Here is a 10,835-nt window from a genome sequence, read left to right on the forward strand (position 1 = left end):
GATCTGGTTCATACTTGATCAACATAGAAACATGAAATACATCCTGAATTGGTTTAAGTTTGCTGTTTATATCCACTAGAGGAATGGGTTTTTTGATTTGATGCTGATTTGTTATGATTTTTCTACATAAATGTGCCATAATCGAATTCTGAAATTGTGTTGTGTATAACACCTAATGTAATTCGGGATTATGGCATATATGCATTCAGATTATACTTATGATTCAAATGAAAGTTGTAAAGCTATGTGTTTTCTTCGTAATGATATAAGAATCGTTAAATTTCAGTAAGAATTGAGCAAGTTATGGGGGTTTTTTTTGAAACTGCTCAGTAGGAGATTTCTGTCCGAAAATTTGTTGGGTGGCAGGGTGTTCTTGATAACTTTGGGATTAAAATACTGAGATTTGGAAGATGGTTTCTTCTACAAAAAGTTAGATATTTGAGTTATCTTTCATTTTCAATTGGCGGATATTGATTTGATTTGATTTAATATTGAGCGATATAAGAATTTTATGCTCTTTTGTGCCAAATCAGACATTGGTATGGAATGTAGTTTTCATGATCTGCTTATTGTGGTTTTGTTTAGGCCGAGAGTCTTGAAGTGAAGTTGATATTGGATTGTCAAGTTTGTATAGGTATGTTACAGCTCGGTAACATACGACGGTAAAACATAAATTATGTTTAATTGTCATTCTGTGTTACATTGATCGTGTTTATTCCTTGTTGACTGTTGTAATTTTTTAAATGCTTTCGTTGTGATATATGTTTATTATTGTGACATATTATTGGCATTTAGCATAGGACATACTGTTGTGACATTCATGTTGAGGCCTATAGTTCTTGTTAGCCCACTGTTGATATCCGTAGTTTTCTGGCACTATTGTTTATCTCGGGATCATAGTGTGGCTTATAGGCCTATACACATGAGACCGTAGATGTGTTACGATTTCGTGGTTAGTGCAGCCTTTTGAGGTATGCGTTGTGATTATGTCATCTAATTCGTTTTGTTGTGTCATCCTGTTATATCATATCAGATGTATGGAGGCTGAGTTAGGGGTGTCATTCAGCACAGCTTGGCATACCTCGTATACTTGGCAGGGAGGTTTAGCTGCATGACGATGTAGCTCCACTGTGTTGTTGCTTGAGCATTATTCCAGTTGTTATCATACCGTTTATTGGCTCATGTTATCCCGATTATTCGTTGAGCCTTTCATGCATTGCATATGACATTTTATTATATGATCATGTATGATTTATGTTATTGTTGTTATTGTTGGACTGTTTCATACCAGAATCCTAACCTCAGTTGTATTCTGGGAGGGTTGTTGTGGTTGCTATTGGGCACCATGGTAGATCTCCGGAGTTTTTTTGCAGCATCAGGCCGAGGTTCCGCCAATCGAGCTCGGGATTAAGGTTGGATTGCTTGGTTTTAGTTCGTTGGAGTCTCCTTGCTAGTATTTATTGTTGTCTTGGAATTTGTGTCAGTTCTATGTCGTATTTTATTTTCCGGGGAGATGCCCCGTGTATCTGTATGGGTGTTTGACATGTTATTATTTAGTTTGGATCAGTTTTATTATATTTTAAAGCCTTGCCATCTTAGTTGAATTGAGGTTTGAGAATTGTTGATATGTGCCTGGCCGGTACTTGCATGTGATTGTATATGTTTATCGCAGCGTCATTTTTGAGTCATTTTACTATTTTTTGATCCTTGAGTTTTTCGAGATGTCTTATTAACGGGGAGGTCATGCCGAAATTTTTCTAGTCCCTGAGGTCCGTTTTAAATTATTTTAAACCATTTTCGCTGCACATATAAATCAAGCCATTATTGTTTGATCATTAATTGTCATTAGAGTAAATGAGCCTCATATCTTGGTATCAGAGCGTAAACTGGGATACGCTCGAACTAGAGTCTAGGACACTTGAGTCTTGGCACTAAAATTGTAGTTGCGCCTGTGTATGCTACTTGACAACATTCTTATGTGATTATATGTTTTGTTTACTTCCATTTTAATTGTTTTGATGTTTTATCGTATAGAATGGAGGGAGGTGGAGAAATTCCCGCTGATGAGATTCCTCTAGCTCGAGGTCGAGGTCGTGGACGTGGTGGACCTCGTGTTCATGTTGTTGATGATAATTTTGTTGAGCAAGCATTCGATAAGCTATAGCAGCTTAGGATGGATGAGTTAGTTGCGCGTTTCCATTCTATGCATCCACCTCGATTCAGTGGTTCTGAAGGAGCTGAGAAAGCTGAATTATGGATTTCTGAGATTGAGGAATTGTTTGATTTGATCGAGTATCCTTCAGAGCGTCAATTGAGATTAGCTGTGCATCAGTTGAAAGATCATGCCAAAATGTGGTGGTCTACTACATTGATGACCTTAGATGCTCATAGGATTGTTCCATCGTGGGACATATTCAAGCTGAAGTTTAAGGAGAGTTATTGTCCTCCATCATTTTACAGTTCTAAGGCTTCGGAGTTTCATAACTTGAAACAGGGCGATATATCAGTTGCAGAGTATGCTGATACTTTTTATGCTATGCTGAGATATGCTCCTCATGTTGCTGAAAGTCAGGTTGCTGTTGTTGAAAGTTTCATTGAAGGATTGAACGATCATCTGCACTCTTTTGTTTTTGCCGGTAAGCCATTGAATTATCTTGAAACAGTGAAAATAGCCAAAAGGGTTGAAGTTAGACTTAAGAGGAGTGTCAATCGAGCTCCTACCCAACATCATCAGTCAGGGAGACAACAATTCAGTTCATCTGGTTCTGCATCTCTTTGTCTACGTGGAAACCAATTTAAGAAGCCTGGTTCTAGTTCTTCGAGTTCAGGGAGTTCAGGGAACCATGGTGGATATCGTTATAGTGGACCTTGCTGTGATCACTGTGGGGGCAAGCATTCTAGTAATCAGTGTGTTGGAGTTCAAGGGGTTTGTAATAATTGCGGTCGGCCGGGTCATTTTGCCTGAGTCTGTCCTAGTAAAACGGGAAAATATGCCCAGACAGGTAATGGAGCTCAAAGTAATAGATTCCCAGCAACATCCCAGTCTTCCCACTAGCCTAGTCGCCCTTCACATCAGTCCAAAGGGCAAGGTGTTCAGCAGAATAAGTCAACTGTTCGTGTATTTTCCTTGACTGAGGATGAGGCTCAGGCAGCTCCAGGTACTGTACTTTATGTGGTTATATAGCACGAGTGTTATTTGATACTGGAGCATCTCATTCCTTTGTTTCTCATGCATTCGTTGTTTCGCATGATCTTCGCACAACTAGTATGAATTTCAATCTATCTGTTGCTACTCCAATGGGCAAAATGATTATCACTGATAATGTGGTGTTCAATGTGGTTTTGTTTCACGATGAAAATGTTTTGTATCTGAATCTCATAGTCCTACCTATACATGACTCTGATTGTATCGTTGGTATGGATGTTTTGACTGCAAATCTTGCCACTGTTGACTGTTATCGAGGAATAGTTCCTCTTAGGCCTAGCGCTTTGCTCCTAAATAGAATTTCTATGGCCGTGGTTCTCAAGCCAATATTCATCTAGTTTCTGCCATTGAAATGAATCAATTGTTAAATTCTGGTCATGAAGGTTTTCTTGTTTATGCTGTTGATCTATCGCAAGATGAGCAATGGATTTCTGATATTCCTGTAGTCTGTGAGTTTCCTGATGTGTTTCCAGAAGAGATTCCTGGTTTTCCACCAGAACGAGAAATTGAGTTCAGTATCGAATTAATACTAGGAACTGAATCCGTATCTCAAGCACCATATCGTTTAGCTCGTATTTTGCTAAAAGAACTGAAAGAACAATTACAGGATTTGTTGAGTAAAGGTTATATTTGTCCGAGTTCTTCACCGTGGGGTGCACCGATTCTATTTGTCCAGAAGAAAGATGGTACGATGCGTATGTGTATTGATTATCGACAACTGAATAAGTCTACTGTCAAGAATAAATATCCACTCCCGAGGATTGACGACTTATTTGATCAGTTTCAAGGTACTTCGGTGTATTCTAAGATTGATCTTCCTTCTGAGTACCATCAAGTGCGAGTTATGCCTTTTGGGTTTACCAATGGTCCTACTATGTTTATGGACTTGATGAATCGAGTATTTTGTAAGTATCTCGATCGTTTTGTGATTCTATTCATCGATGATATTCTTGTCTATTCCTAGTCTGAAGAAGAGCATGCCAAACACTTGAGAATAGTTCTTCGAATTCTTCAAAAGAAGCAGTTGTACGCCAAACTATCCAAGTGTGAGTTTTGGTTAGAGTTGTGTTTCTGGGCCATGTCATATCTCAACATGGTATTTTTGTTGATCCAAGTAAAGTGGAAGCATTTCTGAACTGGACACGACCGACCAATATGCCAAAGATTCGTAGTTTCATGGGTTTAGCTGGTTATTACCGGAGATTTATCGAAATATTTCTCAAAGATTGCTAGACATATTGTCACACCCTTACACTATACTTAGCATAATTACCATAATCAAAATAGGGTTTGAATAATTTACCTATAGTATGAAGCAGATCAAACAAGGGCATCAAATTGACGGTTCATAAAAATTTTGGCATGATGTCCCTATATTTTGTATAAGCCCAAACCCAAGCAACAACATTCATATTTACATAGAAACATATTTACATATACAAACATACATTGCATCCTCACACATATCGTGGAACTTGTTTCAAACCCTGACATTCAATTCATTATAATACATATGCGGAAGCTACAAAATAAGAAGTCCCGGTTCTTGTCGAGGTGAGGCACGTTACAAGCATCCATTGGCGAACCGGCATCCTATATATCTTCATTACCTGATCCTAAAATACATGAGCTACGTGAGTTTATAAAACTCAATAAGTTGGCACTTATACGTATCAATATGCATCGAAGGAACATACATATCAAGTCGTGATCAATAATGAATCTTAAAAACATGTCATACCGTAGCATAAATTCAATGTTCATTTTTGTACTTGAGCCTCATTAGTTGACCTGTACTACCGTGCTTGCTTTATTATATAACTACTACTGTGTTGGACGTCAGGGAGCAACCTTTGGCATTCCCACGCCCCATGAACATATATTGGCCAATAGCTTTGGTGGACTTAAAACCACCCATGATGTCAACAAGCTCTATATCATGTAAAATCAGCCCTTTTCTTTTCATGTTCATGTTCGTGTTCATGACATAGCACCCCTCTTCAATATTCATGAGTTCCTTACGTATTTAATACATAACAATGAAATATGATGCTATGTTTTCATCAATAAACATACTAACAATGTACATATAGCAATAATCAATGGGAAGTACTTGAAAACATAATACTACTCATGTATTACTTTAAGAACATGCCAACTTACTGTCCAAGCTTAAGAACACTGGTTTGAGACGGTGTTTATCGCTCCTATACTGTCAAATACATCAATAAACCCATCACTATGTATATACTAGGTGAAAATCACTCCTCTACATGTGGAACAACTAAAAGAGAAGAAAACTTACACCTATATGATTTTCTTGTGATAAGGAATAAACTTCTAACCTCAAAATGATGAAGAAGAAGAAGAGATGAGCTTTTGGAGGAAGATTTATTGGTGTCTTTCGAGTTTTACTGTGGAAAAGGGGTTGTGGAATGGTAAATAAGGTCAAGAAGTCAAAACTTATCTTCTTATATGCAAGGCGGGAGCGCGGCACTTTTTGTCCGAAACCAAAAATCCAGAACCATTGGCGCTCGGGCGGTAATTTCTTACCGCTCGGGCGCCACTCTGCGCACAGCCACCTCAAAGATCGCTTCAGAAACGGCTCTACCGTTCATAATCTGAACAAATGGTAAACAGAAAAGTTGTAGCTCTATGCCTTAGCTTGAATCTCCCACTAGTTTCATGTCATTTGGTGGTCTGAGTAAAACGTTATGCCCATTCTCCCAACATGTGTCATTGTAAGAGTGACGATACACACGACCCACTTCGGGGCGCTTTTAGCTTGTCTTCCACAATGATTTGGACAAAACTCACAACATGAAAGTTGTAACCTTATATATTAGCTTTCTAATTGTTATGGCCTCACACCATTTGGATCAATATTCCAATGATTATGCTAAAACCCGTACGAACTACCATATTTTCATCTCATTTCCCACCACTTCTATTACACTATTTCTACGTACACATCTTACTATCTCTATTTAGACACATATTCATTCTCAATACACCATGGACAATATAAATATCATGTTCAATCTCAATATTGATACCTCAATCATCCCGTGAAATCTAATGAGCTAAATAACTACGTAATAAACGACATAAAAGCATTATTATTATTTGTACGAGTAACCGGGCATTACAATTTTCCCCTCCTTCAAAGAATTTCGTCCTCGAAATTTGACGTACCATATAGTTCAGGATATCTCTATTGAATCTTGTCCTCTCGCTCCCAAGTTGCATCTTCAATTGAATGATTGCGCCATAACAGTTTAACCAAGGGCATTTCCTTGCCTCGTAACACTTTTGATTTCCTATTGAGGATTTGGATCGGTCGTTCTTCATACGAGAGATTTGATGCAATCTCCAATGGTTCATAATGAAGAACGTGAGAAGGATTGGCCAAATACTTTCGTAGCAAGGAAACATGAAAAACATTATTAACATTTGATAAGTTCGGTGGTAAAGCAAATCGGTAGGCCCTATCTCCTATTCTTTCCAATATTTCAAACAGACCGATATATCTTGGACTCAATTTTCCCTTCTTACCAAAACGCAAAATGCCCTTCAATGGTGATATCTTTACAAATACATGGTCACCAACCTGAAATTCCAATCGACGACGTCGCACATCAGCATAACTCTTCTGTCGGCTCTGGGCAGTGTGCATTCTTTCTTTGATCTTGGTTACCAATTCGGATGTCTGTTGTACCAATTCAGGGCCTAATAATTTCCTTTCTCCTATTTCATCCCAATGTACTGGAGATCGACATTTTCTACCATATAAGGCAGTATATGGTGCCAATCCAATATTTGACTGATAGCTATTGTTATATGTGAATTCAGCCAACGGTAGTTTACTGTCCCAACTACCTGGAAAGTCAATAGTACAAGACCTCAACATATCTTCTAAGATCTGATTCACTCGTTCTGATTGTCCATCAGTTTGAGGGTGGAATGCTGTACTAAATGCTAATCGAGTTCCCGTAGTATGATGTAAACTCTTCCAAAATGCAGACGTAAATTTGGGATCTCTATCAGATACAATGGACACTGGGATGCCATGAAGTCTCACTATCTCTTGGATGTATTCTTCAGCATATTAATTCATCGTGTATGTGGTCTTCACTGGTAGAAAGTGAGCTGATTTCGTAAGTCAGTCCACAATAACCCATATAGCATTGAACCCTCTTTGTGTTCTTGGCAAACCAAGAATGAAATCCATCGTGATGTGTTCCCATTTCCATTCAGGAATAGGCAATGGTTTCAAGAGTCCTGCTGGTCTTTGATGTTCAGTCTTGACCTGTTGACAAGTTAGACATTGTGCAACAAATTGAGCAATGTCCTTTTTCATACTTGGCCACCAAAATAATGGTTTCAAATCTTTGTACGTTTTTGTGCCTCCTGGATGGATCGAATAGGGAGTGGCATGAGCATCAATAAGAATGTCATTTCTGATCGTTCCTTGCTTTGGCACACACAACCTCCCTCGATATGTCCATATTCTTTCCCCATTCAATTCATAGTTCAAATTTCCTTTTTCTTCATCTCGCTGTCTCAGTTGTTGTAATTCAGTAACTGTATTTTGTTCGGCTTTGATTCTGTCTGCAAGCGTTGGTCGAACCATAAGAGATGATAACTGAATTGCAGCTCCCTTTGGAATAACATCAAGCTTCAAGTTCTGCAAATCCCATAGGATTTGTTCTTGTACTTGCATTGCAGCAATAGAACTGGACTTTCGACTTAACGCATCTGCAACAATATTGGCTTGAAAATTCTATTCATTAAATCCATAAAAGCTGCTGGTGCATTTGTTAGTCCAAATGGAATTACAAGAAATTCACAATGCCCGTACCTGGTTCGGAAGGTAGTCTTTGATATATCATCTGATTTTACTTTTAATTGATGATAGCCTGATCGTAAATCAATCTTCGAAAAGATAGCAGCTCCTTGTAATTGATCAAACAAATCATCAATTCTGGGGAGTGGATATTTGTTTTTAATTGTCCCTTTGTTCAACTCCCGATAATCAATACATAAACGAAGAGTACCATCTTTCTTTTTCACAAACAAAACAGGTGCACCCCACAGTGAAAAGCTTGGTCTAATAAACCCTTTATTAAGCAACTCCTGTAACTGTTCTTTCAATTCTTTCATTTCTGTAGGAGCTAATCGATAAGGAGCTTTTGAGATCGGATGAGTTCCTGCCACAACATCAATTACAAATTCGATCTCTCTATCTGGGGGTAAGCCTGCTACATCATCAGGAAATTCTTCTGGAAATTCACAAACAACATCTGTATCTTTCAATTCACGAACATGTGGATCACTATTTAACACAGATGCTAAATATCCTTGACACCCCTTCTGTAGTAATTTACAAGCCTTCATACAAGAGATTATCCGAAGAGGTAAGGATATACCTACACTTGCTATTGTGAATGGTTCAGCTCCTACTAGTGCAAACTTGATCATCTTTATGCCACAGTCAATAGTAACTCTGTACTTCAAGAGCCAATCCATTCCCAATATCACATCAAAATCGGTCATTTTCAAAACAATCAATTCAGCATACATCTGATGGCCTTGGACATATATTGGACACCCTCGTGCAATCTGATCTTTCTGTAATTCTCGCCCGGAAGGTAAAGCTATGGCGAGTTGCGTCTTTATTGTACTTGCTGTAATGCCCAGTCTCCTTAAAAACGATTCCGAAATAAAGGAATGCGTGGCTCTTGAATCTAGTAAAACAATAGCAGTAATACCAGAAATCAAGAACATACCAATGATCATCGATGTATCCGCATCCACTTCTTCTTTGGTCATCGAGAAAAGGCGTCCCTGTACTTTCTCAGAACTCCCTGGACAATTCCTGGCGAGGTTCCCTGGCTTTTTGCAATGATAACAAACATTGGAACCTTGCATACATTCCCCGCCATGAAGTTTGCCACATTTAGGACAAGGTGGCATGTCCTGTTCTTTACGTGGAGGGGTACCCTTGTCACGGGGTTCCTCTGGTCGAGTACCCTTGCTATCGATCTTTTTGCCTTGTCCTGTTCCTTGGCACTTTTGAAAGTACTGGTGCCTTCGTTGTTACCTATCTCTGTCAATGTCTTGTTCGTCTTGTTCAGTCATAAGTGCTCTTTCCACTATCTCCCCATAGGTAGCAACTTTCGACATTCGTACATCTCTTTTAATTTCAGAGCGAAGTCCCCTCATGAAGTGTTCGCCCTTACTTGTGTCATCCTGGGCAATATAGGGTACGTATTGGACTCCAGCTTCGAATTGTTGTATATATTCAGTCATTGACATGGTTCCTTGCTTTAAATTCAGAAAATCACTGGCTTTCTTAGCTCGTACGTCTTTACTGAAATATTTGTTGTAAAACACAGTTTTGAAAGTTTCCCATTTCAATGGTCCAACCGGTAATGCTACTTTTGCACTTTCCCACCATATTCTTGCATGTTTTGTTAAGAGAAAGATGGCACAAGTTACTTTATCTGCATCTTCCATATGAAGGTAGGAGAAGATGGACTCCAACGACTTAATCCATTCTTCTGCTATTGCTGGATCGGTGCTTCCCATGAATTCCGGAGGATTCAAACGTCGAAAACGATCATATTCGTCAGTCTGAACAGGCACATGTCTGTGTACTATGGCTTGTGCTTGTGCCTGTTCGTGAGTAGTCCGTTGCATCTCTAGTAGTTGCTGTATTTGTTCACCATGGACTTTTGCTTGTTGTTGGAGCAATTGAGCAAAGTCATCTACCGGTCGTGGTGTACTGCCTTCATCGGTTGCTGGGGCCTTGCCCTTAGATGACTCTCCTTCATGTACCTTACGTTTCGGTGGCATCGTCGCTTATTTTAACCTACATATAGGTCACGTAGAAACACATAACTTAGCATAAACTATGGGATACAAAGATACTTACTTGCCGAGTTCCCCATGTATGGATGAAGTGCAGTGTCTTCCCTGTCGAAGAACCGTGGGCTCCGATACCACTCTAAAATGTCACACCCTTACACTATACTTAGCATAATTACCATAATCAAAATAGGGTTTGAATGATATACCTATAGTATGAAGCAGGTCAAACAAGGGCATCAAATTGACGGTTTATAAAAATTTTGGCATGATGTCCCTATATTTTGTATAAGCCCAAACCCAAGCAACAACATTCATATATACATAGAAACATATTTACATATACAAACATACATTGTATCCTCACACATATCGTGGAACTTGTTTCAAACCCTGACATTCAATTCATTATAATACATATGCGGAAGCTACACAATAAGAAGTCCCGGTTCTTGTCGAGGTGAGGCACGTTACAAGCATCCATTGGCAAACCGGCATCCTATATATCTTCATTACCTGATCCTGAAATACATGAGCTACGTGAGTTTATAAAACTCAATAAGTTGGCACTTATACGTATCAATATGCATCGAAGGAACATACATATCAAGTCGTGATCAATAATGAATCTTAAAAACATGTCATACCTTAGCATATATTCAATGTTCATTTTTGTATTTGAGCCTCATTAGTTGACCTGTACTACCGTGCTTGCTTTATTATATAGCTACTACTGTGTTGGACGTCAGGGAGCAACCTT

At 38.8% G+C, this 10,835-nt stretch overlaps 1 protein-coding gene across 1 annotated transcript; it reads left to right on the forward strand.

Annotated features, from left to right (window-relative positions):
• Positions 1-2,173: 2,173 nt before the first annotated feature.
• Positions 2,174-9,113, forward strand: LOC142520264 (uncharacterized). Its single transcript, XM_075623268.1, has 4 exons — positions 2,174-2,926; positions 3,077-3,158; positions 3,589-3,900; positions 8,857-9,113. The coding sequence occupies exons 1-4, from the start codon at positions 2,174-2,176 to the stop codon at positions 9,111-9,113; spliced, it is 1,404 nt and encodes a 467-aa protein (XP_075479383.1).
• The last annotated feature ends 1,722 nt before the right edge of the window (positions 9,114-10,835 follow it).

This window comes from Primulina tabacum, chromosome 12, assembly GCF_025594145.1.
Source record: "Primulina tabacum isolate GXHZ01 chromosome 12, ASM2559414v2, whole genome shotgun sequence".
NCBI lineage: Eukaryota > Viridiplantae > Streptophyta > Magnoliopsida > Lamiales > Gesneriaceae > Primulina > Primulina tabacum.